At 49.7% G+C, this 17,172-nt stretch overlaps 1 protein-coding gene across 1 annotated transcript; it reads right to left on the bottom strand.

The window, feature by feature from the left end:
* Nucleotides 1-728: 728 nt before the first annotated feature.
* TAS1R2 (taste 1 receptor member 2) lies at nucleotides 729-16,968 on the bottom strand. The gene is made up of 6 exons (XM_066265152.1): nucleotides 16,787-16,968; nucleotides 15,084-15,384; nucleotides 13,279-14,052; nucleotides 12,257-12,466; nucleotides 2,998-3,121; nucleotides 729-1,657 (listed from the first exon to the last, which is right to left on the bottom strand). Exons 1-6 carry the CDS (start codon nucleotides 16,966-16,968, stop codon nucleotides 729-731), a joined length of 2,520 nt encoding a protein of 839 aa, XP_066121249.1.
* Between the last annotated feature and the right edge of the window lie 204 nt (nucleotides 16,969-17,172).

Raw genomic sequence — 17,172 nt, 5'->3', positions numbered from 1 at the left:
AAGCAGCTAGTGTTCCCATTTTAGAGATGGGGAAGTGCAGGCTCAGGGGCAGGAAATAATTGGCCCAACATACACAGCTCAGAAGCGGCAAGGCTGGGATCCAGACCGAGGCCTCTGATTCCACATGTTCTTTCTCAGGGGATCTCTGGGAACAAGAAGGAAACGTACTTGTTTCACCCAAGTGAGGTTTATTCACAAGCATTTAGGAAGCACCCACTGTGCCAGCCATGATGCAGAGATAACCCAAGAGCCTGGGTCCGAGCTCTGTGCGACTCTGGGGGATGAGACGCAGACACACAGGCAGCTAGAGAATAACGCCCGGGCAGCATTATGGGAGATCACACCCTCCCACACCAACCCCAGCCCCACTCAGAGCCCAAGCACGGGAATGGGCTGGAATCTGCAGATACCCACGGTGACCACCAGATGGCAGCTGTAGGCTGCTAAATCAGACACCTTCCTAGGAGCCCAGTAATAGGTCACCTTGGGTCGTTTTTCTAGGGGTGGCAGTGCTTGGCAAGCTAAACAGCTTGAGGAAAAGGAATAAAGTGTGGATATTTTTAGGCATCCATCACTAGGTGGGTAAAGACATGCAGGATGCAAAGAACTTGGAAGGGAGGCCAAACTGGAGACTGGGGCGGGGTGGGAACAGTCAGGAACAGCCTGAACAAGCAAGCCCCCTGACCTGCGCCACCCAACACCAAGGCCCTCCATCCCCCCGTGGGCAGCTAGTCCCTCCCCATGGTGTAGCCCTGGATCATGCTGTTGAAGTAGGCTGGCGTGTTGCGCTCCGGGTAGAAGAGGATCATGTAGCACTTAGGGCCAAAGTAGCCCAGGCTAATGCCCAGGAGGTTGAGCACAGTGACCAAGAGGTCCAGGATGGTGACCAGCACTCCCTCGTAGACCGACATGAAGGTACAGAGGGAGACGGAAGAGGTGAAATAGAAGATCATGCAGAAGGTGATGAACTTGGCCTCGTTGTAGTTGGTGGGCAGCTCCTTGCCCGTGTGGGCAAAGCAGAAACCCAGCACGGAGAGGACCAGGTCCAGGCTGGTGTTGAACAGCAGTCCCCTGCGGTAGTCGGGGTTGCAGGAGAGGATCATGATCTTGGGGTTACTGGGGTCAGCGTGGGTGGTGGGGCTGGGGGGTGCGGCCAGCAGGCCGCCCGCCACGATGGCCACCTTGAGCAGCGTGATGAGCGTCACGAAGACGTAGGCCCCGTGGTAGCGGACCCAGTAGCCGTAGGCGCGCGGGAGGCGGCGGGCCATCCTGAAGACCCAGACGATCTGGAAAGAGCGCACGGCGATGCAGGCGATGCAGATGGTGATGCAGAGGGTGAAGACGGTCTGGCGGCAGAGGCACTTGGCCACCGTGGGCCGCCCTACGTACGTGGGGAGCATCATGTACGCCACCAGCAGCGGCGTCAGCATCAGGAAGCACATGGGACCCCCGGCCGAACGGACCATGGGCGTCTGAAAGTGCCTCCAGAAGATGACCAGGATGGCCAGGGTGCTGAGGAAGCCCAGGGCGGCCAGCACGGCCACAGCGATGGTGGACGCTTCGTGCCATTCGAGGAAGACCAGTCGCCGCTGGAAGCAGGAGCTCTCTTTCCTGTGGGACCACTCGTTACTTGGGCAGGGCTGGCAGTAAAATTCATCTGCAAGAGCCCACAGCAATTCCTGTCAGCCGAAGCCACCTCCCTCCGTCCTGTGGGCTGGCACTGAGCCAGGCCCCAAGGATGGAGAGAGAGAGAGAGAGAGAGAGAGAGAGAGAGAGAGAGAGAGAGAGAAAGCTAAGGGCAACCCCTGAGGTAATCGCCAACACTCACTGAGCCCGGTACACCCACTGGTTCACCAAATCCTCATGGAAAACCCATTTCACAGATAAAGGAAACTGAGGCTCAGCCAGGGGAGGTCACAAAGCCAGGATATTACAAAGGCAGGATCTGAACCACAGTCTCCTGGATTCGGAGCCTAACAACTATAATCCCTTCCTTCCAAGACCTCAGTCTGGTAGGAGAGATATTCAACTATTTGTTCAAAGAATTTGTTCAGCGAATATATATATATATAATATTTTATATATATATATATATTATATATATATAAAATATATATATATATAATTTTTTTTCTTTTCTTTTTTTTTTTTTTGCGCACCATGCACTCTGACCGGCATCTGAGGTGAGAGCCACAGAGATGGATAAACACAGCCCCCTGCCTTCAGGTTATTGACAAGTTGGGGGAAGAAAGGCCAGTGTAATCGCTCAACAAAATTCTGCTGAGCAACTACTTTGCATCCTGTGCTCTGCTGAGCACATATAAGTACAGTACTTGGATTGGCAGACATATGCATCCATTTAATTTACTAATCAGTGAAGTCACAAAAAAATTGATTTGAGAGCCGGCTCTGAACTGTGCTAAACAGTAGTGTGGACAGAGAGATGACATTGTCCCTGCCTTCCTGGAGTTTATGATCTATAGAAAGATACGTTGGTTAATTCTTCTAATCAAAAGAGTCATTCAAGAAACAGTCACTGAGCAACCATTGTATTCTTGGAACTAGGCTAAAGCACTTGAGAGGCCAGAGAGAAAAATCAGACACTGTCCCTGTCTGCCAGAAACGTGTCTTCTACTGGCAGAATCATTCATTCATTCCTTCACTCACTCATTCATTCATTCATTCACTTGTTCACTCATCCATCCATTATCCAGTGGGCTTTCTCTGGCCTGACACCCCTGGGCCACGGACTATGTGTGATTGGATCGAGATCAGTTTCAGCTCCACCTGGCTGGGTGCTGTTCCTCCTCCCTAAACCAGTCTGCATCGAGAATTTGTCTCTACACCAGGTATCGAGGAGATACAAGTGGAATACAGGATGGTCCCTGGCCTTTGGACACTTACGGGAGACCCCCAGAGACCCTGCCAAGGGGGAAGGAGCCTGGAGACCCCGGGGCAGGGCAAGGGCAGGGCAGCGGTGCGGCCTGTGAGCCATACTTGCGGTTTTGTTAAGGAAGGTGCCCGGCAGGCAGTCAACACACTTAAAGCAGCAGGGGTGGATGCCCACAGCCTTCTTCTTCTGCCCAGGCTGGCAGTCCTTGGAGCACGTGGACACGGGGACCTGGAGGGAGGAGGGCATGAGACCCTGAGCCCTCTTTCCCCACATTCTGAGGACCTCCCTACTCTTCCCAACTAGCAGAATGCTCAGGGGAGGGAAGCCTGGTCCCTGTCAGGGAGGGGGAGGGGTGGTGGGACTGCCATTAGGACTGCACTTTGTAGGGACCCTCATAGTTTTGCCTGCTCGAGATATGACAGCACCCAGCCAACCATTGAGACAGAGACTTTAGGACTGGCTGTTGAGAGGACAGGATGTGACTCTGGGGCTGCTGGCAGCCACCCTGTCTCCAGGGCAGAGAACATGCCTGAGGAAGCATCTGAGCAATGGAAAGAGGGCCTGAATCTGTCCTTGCCTGAAGCCTCCCTTTTACCCCTAGAGCAGTGGTCCCCAACCTTTTTTGGACCATGGACCGGTTTAATGTCAGAAAATATTTTCACAGACCGGCCTTTAGGGTGGGACGGATAAATGTATCATGTGACCGAGATAAGTGTCAAGAGTGAGTCTTAGACGGATGTAACAGAGGGAATCTGGTCATTTTTTAAAAATAAAACATCATTCAGACTTAAATATAAATAAAACAAAAATAATGTTAAGTTATTTATTCTTTCTCTGCGGACCAGTACCAAATGGCCCATGGACCGGTACCAGTTCACAGCCCGGGGGTTGGGGATGACTGCTCTAGAGGTTTCAATGGTGTGAGGTAATACATTAACATTTTGATTATATCACTTTCTGTCACTTGCAACAAAGAGTCTTTTTTTTGGGGGGGGGGCGGGGACAGAGAGACCGGAAGGGAGAGAGATGAGAAGCATCAACTCGTAGTTGCACCTTAGTTGTTCATTGATTGTTTCTCATACGTGCCTTGACCAGGGGGCTCCAGACAAGCCGGTGATCCCTTGCTCAAGCCAGTAACCTTGGGCTCAAACCAGTGACCTTGGGCTCAAGCCAGTGACCCTGGGCTCAAGCCAGTGACCTTGGGCTTAAGCCAATGACCATGGGATCATGTCTGCGATCCCACGCTCAAGCTGGTGAGCCCACACTCAAGCCAGATGAACCCGTACTCAAGACTGCGACCTCAGGGTTTCACACCTGGGTCCTCAGCATCCCAAGCCCATGATCTATCCACTGTGCCACCACCTGGTCAGGCTGCAACAAGGAGTCTTAATGAGCAGAGCCTTTATAGAGGGTCAGGTAGGTTTTCCTACCTGAACATGAGCAGGTAGGCAGCGACCATGCCTATTGTTTTACTGCTCCATTTCTAGAACCTAGGAGAGTACCCAGCACAGAGGAGGCCTCTGACGATGGTTTATTAAATGAGTAAATGAATTACAAAGTAGAGGGAACAGTAAGGGTGATGGGGTAGCAGAGTGGAGCGGAATGGCATGTTTGGGAAGAGGTCGTGTCTCCCGGGCTGGAATCAGGGTGCAAAGGGAAAGGGTGGGAGAGAGTAGAAGGCCTTTGGAGGGCACATCTATGGCATACTAAGAATATAGGGGAGGTGGGAGGCAGCCATGGTTCTTGAGTATAGAAAGTGCCTGATTAGATCTAGGTGGTATAAGCGTCAATCTGGTGACCACTGTTTCAAGAGCGCACAGAACAAGGCCAAGGGCCCAGACAAGAGGAGCCACAGCAGGAACACACGACCCCAGGACCCCTTTCTCCTTGCCTCTCAGAGGTCACCTGCCTCCTGCAGTCCCTCTAGCCTCTGACACCACAGCCATAGAAACTAGTAAACACAGCCTAATCTCCCCAGATAAACATAAAACCTCCTACTGAAGATTTATGGACCTCGGCTCCTTTTAACAAAACACATTATGCCTGGCCTTCAACAAAAAACATTACAGGGCATGCTAAAAGGAAAACACAAAATCCACAGTTCAACAAGAGAACACAAGCATCCTAATGAGATGCAGGTATGTCAGAGATTTGGAATGATCAGACCAGAAGCTTTAACTATGATTAATAGGCTCAGGCTCGAATTGCAACAGGCAGGAACAGGTGGGTAATATAAGCAGAGCAACGGAAACACTACCAATGGAAAGGAGATGCTGGAGGTTTAAAACAAACAAGACACATGATAACAGAAGTGAAGAATACTGCTGGTGAGCTCTCTGGTAGCCTGGACCTAGACAAGGAAGGAGTCTGTGTCAATAAAAATCTCCCAAAAGGGGCCAGAGGGAAAGTGGTCAGAGGGAAAGGGGATGAGAGGATGGGATCAGAGAAGGGAAAGGATTAGTGAAATTATATATACATAACACAGCGTTATAGAGAGCAGGAAAGCAAATCCTGGAGGGAAGGGGGGAAGGCATTGGGGGGAGGGGGGCAAGGAGGGTGTCGAGGGGAACATGGGGCTGGGGGGAGATATATTCGGGGGACACTTGAATCTATGTAAACACAATAAATTTAAATTAATAAAAAATTTTTTTTAATCTCCCAAACTGAAAAGCAAAGAGAAAAAGAAGAAAAGTGGGAGTGAGGGTGGAGGGGAGAAGAGAACAGAATGTCCAGGAACTATGAACAATTACAAAAGGTTAAACATACACATAATGGGAATACCCAAAGGAGAAAAAAGACATCAAGGAAAAGAAGAAATATTTAAAAGAATTACTGGCTGAGGATTTTCTAAAATAATGACAGAGCCCAACCCACAGATCCAGAAAACACCTGACAGGATAAGTACCCAGAACATCTGCACCTTGGTGTATGATCTGCAACATGAAAAAAAAAAAAAAAAAAAAAAAAAAAAAAAACAAAGAAAGATTAAATCTCAGAAGTGAAAAAAGCCAGGAATGATGTCAGTGTAATGGTGGCATGAGAGATATACTTGACCTCTCCCCTTGATATTTCAACAAATTGAATAGCTATAACTCAGCAAAGGGCTCTCAGGTGTGCCTGAAAGATCCACGCACGAATTGACTAAAGGTGGGATGAGTAAAAAAAAAAAAACGAGCGTGGAAGATAAGACGCATTTGCAATCAGCTGGTGGCTTTACCACCAGTGTTTCCATTATCGGCTCACAACTCGCACCGGGACAGAGACACAAAAATACAAAGCGCCCCCCCCCCAGCCTCCCAGATGCCATCTTCCTCTCCTCACAATACCGAGAGTGGAAGAGACATACCACACAGCTGAAGAAAGACGGCTCTTTGTCTGGTCCCCTGCTCTGCTCTGATGCAGGAGGAGGACCTGGAGGCCTGAGATGGACATGGCTAAAGCTGTAAGCTCTCCCAAGTCACACTCATCATCACAGCTGCAGTCCTGCCTCCACTTTTGTGACAGCAGCTTCTCAGCAGAGTTCAGCCTGGGATTTTACATAGCTAAAACTTGTAATACAGCACCACCTACTGGGAAAAGAGAGTAAAACCTCTTTGAAATGTTCTAGTTTTTTTTCTTTAGTTCTTTTTGTTGTTGTTATTTTATTTATTTTGATTATTGGTTTTTGTTTTTTGTAATTTCTCTTTAATTTTTATTTTTCATTTTATTTTATTAAAATTTTTTGTTTTGTTTTTGCTTGATTTTTTTTTAAACAATAACACTCACAAATGCCCTCAAGGCAGAAAAAAAAAAGGAATACCAGGAGTACCAAAAAGGAGACACAGTTCAGAAAGCAAATGAAAAATCTTCAGAAAGCAATCACAATCACATGGAAACCTTGGAGTTAAATGGTAGAGAATTCAAACTTGAAGTTCTGAATATACTCAATGAGATGTGAGAAAACACTGATAGGCAACTTAATGAGCTCAGAAAACAAAACTAATTCCTCACCAAAGAGAGTAAAACTTTAAAAACAGAAGTGAAGAACTCAATACACAAATTGAAAGATTAGCTAGCAAATTTAGCTAATAGAACAGGCCAGATAGAGGAGAGAATCAGAGACACTGAAGACAGGCAACTACAGATGATACAGGGGGAAGAAGAGAGAAACTCAAGAGTTTATGAGAGAACTTTATGAGAATTGTCTAACTCCATCAGAAAGTACAATAAGAATAATAGGTATTTCAGAAGAAGGAGAGAGGGAGAAGGGAATGGAGAGCCTATTCAAACAAATAATTGATGAGAAACTTCTTGAGCCTATGGAAAAAGTTAGATCTTTGAATCCAAGAAGCAAACAGAACACCTAGTAACCTCAACCCAAACAGTGCCTTCTCCAAGGCACACTGTAATAAAAATGTCAAAAATTCAGGCCCTGGCTGGTTGGCTTAGTAGTAGAGAGTCAGCCCGGCACATGGAAGTCCCAGGTTCGATTCCCAGTCAGGGCACACAGGAGAAGCACCCATCTGCTTCTCCACCCTTCCCCCTCTCCTTCCTCTCTGTCTCTCTCTTCCCCTCCCACAGCCAAGGCTCCGTTGGAGCCAAGTTGGCCCAGGCCCTGAAGACGGCTCCATAGCCTCTGCTCCAGGCTCTAGAATGGCTCCAGCCGCAATGGAGCAACATCCCAGGTGGGCAGAGCATCACCCCCTGGTGGGCATGCTGGGTGGATCCCAGTCGGGTGCATGCGGGAGTCTGACTGCCTCCCAGCTTCTAACTTTGGAAAAAAATTTTTTTTTAAAGTCAAAAATTAATGACAAAGAAAGAATCCTCAAGGCAGCTAGGTTAAAAAAAAAAAAAAAGAACGTAACATATAAAGGAAGGCCTATCAGGCTATTATCAGACTTCTCAGCAGAAACTCTACAAGCCAGAAGAGAGTGTACCCAAATATTCAAAGTACTGAAAGAGAGGAATTACCAGCCACAAATACTATATCTATCAAAGTTATCCTTCAAATATGAAGAAGAAATAAATTTTTTTCCAGACATACAGAAGCGGAGGGAATTTATCACCAGAAAACACCCACTGCGGGAAATACTCAATGGGGGTATTCTATTGGATACCAAGAACAAAACAACACAAAACTACAAGCAAAAGCTCCAACAAGGTTACAATATAAGCAGGGATAATCTGTGACAACAAAAACATAAAAGGGGAGAGGATAAAGGTCTGAAGCAGCAAAGGAGGACGGAGTGCAGAAGCACTCATGAGACAAAGGACTCTCGTACACAGGAATACTGGCTCAGCCATAAGAAACGACGACATACTGCCATTTACGACAACATGGATGGACCTTGAGAACATTATACTGAGTGAAGTAAGTAAATCAGAAAAAGCTAAGAACTATATGCTTTCATACGTAGGTGAGATATAAAACTGAGACTCATGGACAGAGATAAAAATGAAATGGTTACCCAGGCAAGGGGGGCAGGGAGAAAAGACAGACAAATGTAGGATGACTGGAAATGATTTGACGTTGGGTGGTGGGCACACAATGCAATCAACAGTTCAAATGCTATAGAGATGCTCACCGGAAGCCTAGGTACTCTTATTGATCAATGTCACCCCATTAATTTTAATTTCAAAATAAAACATTTTTTAAAAAACCAGAGGAGTGGGGGAAATATCAACAAAAACGGTTACTAGAGAAAAAGAAGGACATTTTACAATGATAATAGGGTCAATCTATTAAGAATATATAATGTATAAACATATATATACCTCTAATGAGAGCCCCAAAAATACATGGTGCAAAAACCAGCAGAACTGAAGGGAGAAACAGACAATTAAATATTATATTTCATAGTAATGCTTCAAGACTTCACTAGCCCTTCTGGAAAATGGGTAGAACAATCAGACAAAATAAGTAAGGAAATAAGGGGACTTGAACGACACAATAGCTAAGTAGCTCTCACAGACAGATACAGAACACCCTGTCCAACAACAACAGAATACACGTCCTTCTCAATTCCACGCGGGACATTTTCCAGAACAGACTGTATGTATGTCTGACCCCAAATGAAGTCTCCACAGATTTTTGAAAAATAGATAGCACACACGTTAGAAATGAAGTTAGAAATGAAACACAGAAGGAAGGCTGGGAAATGGAACTTAAACAATGCTCTTTTTTTTTTTTTTTTGTATTTTTTTTCTGAAGCTGGAAACGGGGAGGCAGTCAGACTCCTGCATGCGCCTGACTGGGATCCACCCGGCATGCCCACCAGGGGGCGATGCTCTGCCCATCTGGGGTGTCGCTCTGTCGCAACCAGAGCCATTCTAGTGCCTGAGGCAGAGGCCACAGAGCCATCCTCAGCGCCTGGGCTAACTTTGCTCTAATGAAGCCTTGGCTACGGGAAGGGAAGAGAGAGACAGAGAGGAAGGAGAGGGGGAGGGGTGGAGAAGCAGATGGGCGCTTCTCCTGTGTGCCCTGGCTGGGAATCGAACCCGGGACTCCTGCACGCCAGGCCAACGCTCTACCACTGAGCCAACTGGCCAGGGCAAACAATGCTTTTTAAACAACCTATGGATCCAATGAGAACCCACAGGGGAAATTAGAAAATACTTAGAGATGAGTAAAACTGAAGACACAACATACCAAAATGTGGGGCACAGCGAGGCAGGGGTGAGGGGGAATATAGCTACAAATGCTTACGTGAGCAAACCAGAACACTGTGCATATATATTATATGTACCGCGTCTTTATCCAGTCATCTAAGGATGGGCACTGCAGTTGCCTCCACGGCTCGGCTATTGTACATAATGCTGCAACAAACATAGGAGTGCATATATCTTTTGAATTAGTGTTTTGGATTTCTTGGATAAATACCCAGAAATGAGACTGCTGGGTCATAAGGTAGTTCTCTTTTTAATGTGTTGAGGAAACCCCATACCGTTTTCCACAGTGGCTGCACCCGTCTGCAGTCCCACCAACAGGGCACGAGGGTTCCCTCTTCCCCACACCCTCACCGACACTGGTGGTTTGTGTACTTAGTGATGTAGCTAGTTTAGATGAAGTCGTTCTGGAGCAGTCAGAGGGGGGCCCTACTCCAAGATGGCTAGTGTCCTTACAAAAGGGAGAGATATGGAGACAGACACACCCACAGGGACAGCACCACGTGAAGAAGAAAGAGACCAGGATGATGCAGCAGGAGCCACAGAGAGCCAGCAGAGGCCAGCAAGCCACCGGAAGCTGGGAGAGAGTGTGAAACAGACCCTCCCTCCTAAGCCCACGGGAAGAACCCACCTAGCCGACACCTGGACCTCGGACTTGCAGCCTTGGGACTGTGAGACGGCATGCTCCGTTCTTTCAGCCTTGCCCACCCACCCCCCACCCCCGCCAGGCTGTGGGAGTTTGTTACAGCTGCCCCAGCAAACAAATAAAGACACCAATTCACTCCAGAAACATCTCCAAGAAGCTCAGGAACCAGCCGCACCAGGAGCTCTGGAACTGGGAATAAAGTGAGTCAGGAGGAGAGTAAAGAGGGGTCTTCGAGAAGCTTTGAGATCCCTTGATCCCCTTCCCTACCCCACAAGGCTGGGTCTCTACCCCTCCACACACCAGCAGAATCCTGAGAGCTGATTGCAGTGGTTCTCAAAGTGGGCACCCTAGAAGATTTCCAGGTGTGCCCTATGATATTGCAGAGAAATATGTGCCTGTTGGGGACCAAAAAACCAAGAGGGTTTTTGGAGTTTATATTTTGGGGGGACAGAGGTGTGGGGAATTTGCTGACAGTCTGCCCAACCTCCCACCTCACTTGCCTGACTAGGTTGCAAAAGGCTGTCAAGCTGTGGTGCTGGATTGTTTACACTACCCCCCATGTTCCCCAGAAAGACTGGAGGCAAGTTTCTTCTATCCTTTGTTTGGTGTCAAGTTAAGATGATATGTATGGTGGGGGTTTTCTGCACTCAACACAATTTAGAGTAAAAAGAGAGGAATTCTTCAATGTATTGATGAGGAAATGAGAGTTTGCCTTTCAAATGTATGCCCAAACATTGAAGAAATTGTTAGGACACATCAGGCTCATGTATCTCATAAACACAAGAATGAAAGAACTTAACACATTTGCACGGGGACCTGCTGAATTTACTAAACCTTACTAAGACTGTATCTATGTATATCAGCAGTTCTCAACCTGTGGGTCGCGACCCCTGTGTTTTGGTCGTTCGACCCCCGCCAGGGTCGCGACCCACAGGTTGAGAACCAATGATATATATAAAAAGATAACTTTTTTGTTTTTTTTATTTTTATTTTTTAACCCCTCTTTTACGAATTCTAAAAAGCATAACTCAAAAAAGTAACATAAAAATGTTTTTCGCCTGACCAGGCGGTGGCGCAGTGGATAGAGCGTCGGACTGGGATGCGGAAGTACCCAGGTTCGAGACCCCAGAGGTCGCGCGCGGGCTCATCTGGCTTGAGCAAAGAGCTCGCCAGCTTGGACCCAAGGTCGCTGGCTCCAGCAGGGGGTTACTCGGTCTGCTGAAGGCCCGTGGTCAAGGCACGTGTGAGAAAGCAATCAATGAACAACTAAGAAGGCGCAAGACACAACGAGAAACTGATGATTGATGCTTCTCATCTCTCTCTGTTCCTGCCTGTCCCTGTCTATCTCTGCCTCTAAAAAAAAAAAAAAAAAAATGTTTTTTAATGTTAGAATAAATTTAATTTTTCATATTTATTTCATTTAATTACCATAAAAGCATGCTTGGACTTTATATTTTTTCTTTAATATTTGGCTTAATTATTATAACATATCGCTCAGAAATTTGTATATAGTGTGCCTACAATTATTTGTAGGATTTTAAATGTGTCCCGACTTCAAAAAGTTTGAGAACCACTGGCTTACTATCTAAGGAGGATTATAAACAGAGCTTTAGAGGAAGAGATGTCAGACACAGTTAAAGGCATAGCTACTGTAGTAAATACAGGAGTGTTAATTGCCAGGATGTAGCCTGAAGGCTGTAGAAAGAGAACCTGCACCACGACAGGCTGTGTGGCCTTAGGCAGGTCATGCAACTTCTCTGTGTCCTAACAAAACAGGGAGAACGGTTGCATCTGTTTCCTACGGTTGGCATGAGAAGTGAAGTCCTTAGCACACGTGTGTCCAGTAAACATTTACTTTGCGGAGGACCTGATCCCCATGGCTGAGGAGCCAGAAAGCCCTGGGCTTCCAGTTCTCAATCAATGGTGGAAGGACGGGATCTCAGAAAAGACACCCACAAATAGAGACCCCACCAGCTACTAGTAATGAATCGCGGGTGCCCTCCTTGATAAAAAGGGGCCCTGGCCACCCCAGCACAGTCCGCTCCCCCCACCCAGCCCCTCTGAGAGCTGACCCTGTTGTTGAGGGTGTGCCAGGAGACTCGGCCCACGTCCCGCAGCTGCCGCTGCCTGGGGTAGTAGAAGGCGATGCTCCGGAAGGGGTTCTGGCTCAGGTCCCACTGCCACTGCACCACCTCCAGGCGTGTGAGCAGGTCCCCGTTCCGGTTGAAGAAGACGGAGTGGCCCAGGAGGGTGAAGTTGACTTTCCTGATCTCCTGAAGCAGCTAGAGGGGCCAGAGAACAGGGCAGCGGAACTGGCGTCAGAGGCTGGGCCAGACCTGGGAGGAATCTGTCACCTTACTCACCTCAGTCTCCACATCTGTGAAGAACTAACTAAACTGCTCTGTTAAGGAAGTGACCAGCTGTTTGGGTGGGGCCAGGTGGGTATCAAGAAAAGTAAGAATAAAAAGGGGCTGAGACAAGGGTCGGGGGAGGCGGGGAGCTGGCTGGGCCCCAACCTATGAAACACCCAAGGAATGGTTTCAGCACAGTGATGGCTGACAGCAAAGGACAAAGTGCACATCTGCTGTGAAACCCCTCTGCTCCTCCCGTCCTTAGTAAAACCGTCTCCACCCCAAGGGCTTGAAGGTGGAGGTGTGTGTGACTCACGGAATGCAGATTTAAACTCCAGGTCTGAATCAAAAGTGATGCAGACAAGGATCCCTAAACCCGAAGTGGGTCCTGGGGAATCTGCGGGAATCCACTAGCCCATCCCCCAAGCCCTCGACCCTGGAGAGAGAGAGCAGCCAAAGCTGGGGCTTCCCCAGCCTGCCGGGTTTCTTCACCCGCATCTCCAAGGACACTCTATCTTGGATGGGGAGGGTTAAATTAATGAAAAAGACGTTTGTTTTGGCACCATGAAAGACTTCTGGCTCTATGGTGGGAGGCGAGGCATGTCGCATGGCCTCTCCCACCTATTGCCTGGACCACACCAAGGGATGGATAAGCTAGAAGGGCTGGGGGAGGGGGTTGTTCCCACGCTCTCCATGGCAACCAAAGACTCTGCGCCTGCTCTGTGGGCCCTGGCTTTCCTCACCTGCCAGGGATAGACCACTTCCTTGGAACAGCTGGTCTGGCTGCAGCCCAGGAGGCTGTGCAGCGCGTGGGCTACGGCATAGACAGCAGAGTACACGTTGTAGGCCATGCGCTCGCCAGAAAGTGTGAGGATGGTATTAAAGGGCTCAATGGTGTCCGGGCAGGTGTCGCACTCCTGGTTGCAGGTGGCCTTCAGACTGGTCCTGTTGGACGCAGGTGGCCTGGCCTGGGCACGGCGCATGCGGAACTCACTGAAGCCCGGGATGGGCACGTTCTGGCTAGTGATGCCCAGAAAGGTGCCCGTGCTACTCAGCCCGGTGAGGCTGTGCAGGCCCAGATCGATGGACCAGGACTCAGAAGCGATCCACACGACACCGGTGAAGTTCTGGCGCAGCACCTCGCGGAAGAAGTTGTGCAGCGCCAGTTCCGGCGAGAGCACGACCACCACTTGCGCGGTGCTCTGCTGCAGCTTGTGAATGATGGTCTTCAGGCGCAGGTGCTCCCAGGGCGTCAGCGCCTGGCTGGGCTGGGGCATAGGCAGCGCCTCCTGGAAGGCGATGCAGATGTCGTGGCGGGCCAGGTGCTTGCTGAGCAGCTGGCTGTTGTCGCGGCCGTAGTCGTCGCTGCTCGCCAGCACGATGACCCAGTTCCAGCCGAAGTGGAGCATCAGCTGCACCATGGCCTCGGCCTGGTGGTCGGCGCCTGGCATCGTGCGCAGCACCGCCGGGAAGCTCTGCTTGTCATGGAGCTTGTCGCTGATGGCGCTGTAGGTGATCTGCCAGAGGGGAGGGGCCTTCAGCATTGAGACCCCGCTGACCCCCCCCAGTTTAAAACTGCAGTCCACCTCTACCCACTCGTCTGTCCATGACACAGCCCACCTCCCTCACCCTGCTCGACATTTCTAACATCCTGCACCACTTACTTATTCACCTTTACTGCCTGTCTCTCCCCACTAGAAGATAAGCTGTATGTTTGCAGCTGTACCCCGGCGCCTACAACACTACCTGGCATAGTGGGTGCTCAATAAATATTTGTTTAAATGAATGAAAGAATGAGCTCAGTCCTGGACTAGGTATTTCACATCAGAATACGAACACTTCCGGAGCACCTACTATGGGTCAGACCCTGTGCTAGACGCTTTACATAAAAGCAGCAGCACAAATGACAGAATTTGTAACTACCTACTGTGTGCCAAGTCCAGGGCTAGCTGCTCTTCAATGAATGGCTGTTTTACGCCAGTTCTGGAGTAGGCACTTTCACCCATAATGATGATAACAGCGACAATAATAGCGGTAATACTAAAAGCATTTTCTAGAGGACCTACTATGTGGCAGGCCCTGTGCTAGGCAACTATACAGCATAATAGTGAGTACTTTCTGAGTTTCCGTTCTTGTGCAAGAAGCTATACGTATCAACAGTAACACCACTGCCTGCCTGTTGTGTGCTACAGTGCTTGCCTAGGTTAAATGCTTTAATCTTCAGAAAGTCCTGGGGTAGAACTCTTACCATCTCACTTTATAGGTGAGGAAACCGAGACTCAGCGGAGCCAAGAGATTTGCTCAAGTCTTCACAACGGGCAAGACTCAGAGCCACGATGCACACCCATGTCTGCCGGCCCCCAAAGCCTGAGCTTCCAACCCATAGGCCAGGCTGCCTCCCCGGGACTGGGGCTGATGTCCTGACCCTGCTTCGCTCCCACTTCCGCCCACCCACCTCTGCCCCTGACGGATGGGGGAAGTGAGCCCTCTGGACAACCACCCCCTGCTCCCCTCCTCAGCCCCTTCTCCCAGGGACCAGGAGCCTCACCTGCGGGAGGAGAAAGAGGGAGAGGAAGTGGGCCACAGTGATGGTGGACTCAGAGTTGTCAGGGCCGATGACGGCCACCACGCGGGGCACGTAGTGGCTGTAGTCCTCCTGGATGGGCAGGGAATAGTCCTCCTGCGCCAGGAAGTAGAGCACGGGCTGCACGTTGTTGGAGATGTAGCAGACATCCACCATCTCGTAGCCCAGCCGCACGCCAGGCAGCAGGCTGCTGTGGTTGTTGATCTCCTCCACGGCAAAGCGCATGGCCTGCATGAGGCTGTAGCCCAGCGCCTTCGTTTCATACCTGGAGGGGGCCGAGGTGGGGCGGGAAGCAGGTCCAGAATGAGAGGGGTGGGCAGGGGAGAGCCATCCTGTTGTTCCTACATGCCAAAGGAAAGCCGACGCAATGCCCAAGAAGGAGCCACTCCAGAAGATTCTAGCATTTTTCCACGTCATTGTCACTGTACCACATCTCTAGGATCGTCATCCTTATAACCACCTCTGACACTATCATCTCTGTGGCCACCATCAATCACTACTGTGGCCATCACTACCACCATCCCTATGGCCTCTGTCACCACTTATCAATGTCCACCAATGTGGTCACCATTACCCGCTATAACCACTGTCACCATCATCACCTACTATTTCTATTACCATCACCACCACCGCCATCACCACTATCACCATCACCATCATCACCGCCAATACCACTGGCATCATCACCATCATCACTATCACCGTAATCACCACCAACACCATCAGCAGCAGCAGCACCATCATTACCACCATCATCATCATCATATCACCATCATCACCACCATTACCAAAATCACACTATCACCATCATCACTTCCATCATCACCATCACTTCATTGGACTCCCTACCACTGTCACAGATCACAGGTGTCAGAACACATAACATCCTGCTTAGGACCATCCCTGGTACCATCACCCTCACCATTCTCAAGCCAAAATATACTCTTCATATATCATATAAGTCAGTGCTTAGTCATCCTTTGCACCCTCCTTCTTTTCTCTCTCTCTCCTGGAATGTCTTTCCCTTTTCTGCAAAGGTCACTATTTTATAACCCCCGGCTGGCTCCAGTATCTGGCCTTCCTCCTGGCATGAGGATGGCCCACCCAAACTCTGAGTGATGCTGCAGCGGAGCCAAGAGGGTTCACAGGGGAGGGAGGGCAGAGAAAGCGCCCCCCCCCCCCGTCCTGGAAGTGCCCCTGCCCGCCACACCACAGCCGTGGGAAAATGCAAGCCTTCCCCTCCAGTCTGAGAACCCGCTGCAGAAGACCCACATTTGGCCTCCAGTGGTATGACACCTGGTTTCCTCTGGGCCTCGACACAGACTCACTGGGAGTCATCCTAGTTGCCGGAGGAGTGAGGTGGTTTTGATAGTCTCTAAGACACGGTATTATGATCTCAAACCTTTTATAACTCTTTATAGCAAGAGACATGACATTGGGACAACCCAGGTCTCAGTGTTTCAGAACATTATGGCCAAAGATTTTAGTAACGTGGACTGTGTGGGGCTCCCCTGGGGGGCCATGAGGTGGCCCGGGATGGGGATCCAGCAATGAATAAGGAGGAGTTTCTGAGCCCTCAGTGTTGGCCTGGCCTCCCACGGACCACAGGACCAGCCCCGGCTCCCACCCACACCCACCCCACACCCAGCCTCCCACTGGAGACTCACTCCTTGCACTTGGGCACTTGCAGGAAGTTGAGGTGGACGATGCCCTTCACGTTGGCATGGAGGGTGAAGAGGCCCCCCAGGAGGTAATCTCCGGCCAGGCTGAAGTCTGAGTTCTGATCCGGCTCGGCCAGGACCCGTAGCAGGAAGAACAGGGAGCAGACCACCCTGGCCTGGGGTCCCATGGCTGGAAAGTGGGGGTCCTAGCAGGTGGCTCTGCCTCACCAGAGAGCTGGCTGCTTGACACCCGGGGATTTGCACAGACATTTACATAGTGACGTCCTGCCCCCGTCCCGGGGAGGGGACAGCAGTTAGAGGGCTCTGGGGGAAGGGGAGGAGGCTGGAATGAGGATGATCCCCCCTCAGGGCACGGTGGGGCCTGGGTGGTC

This window comes from Saccopteryx bilineata, chromosome 3 (genome assembly GCF_036850765.1).
Source record: "Saccopteryx bilineata isolate mSacBil1 chromosome 3, mSacBil1_pri_phased_curated, whole genome shotgun sequence".
NCBI lineage: Eukaryota > Metazoa > Chordata > Mammalia > Chiroptera > Emballonuridae > Saccopteryx > Saccopteryx bilineata.
Note: the sequence above shows the minus strand (reverse complement) of the source record. Positions and strands in the feature narration are given on the sequence as shown.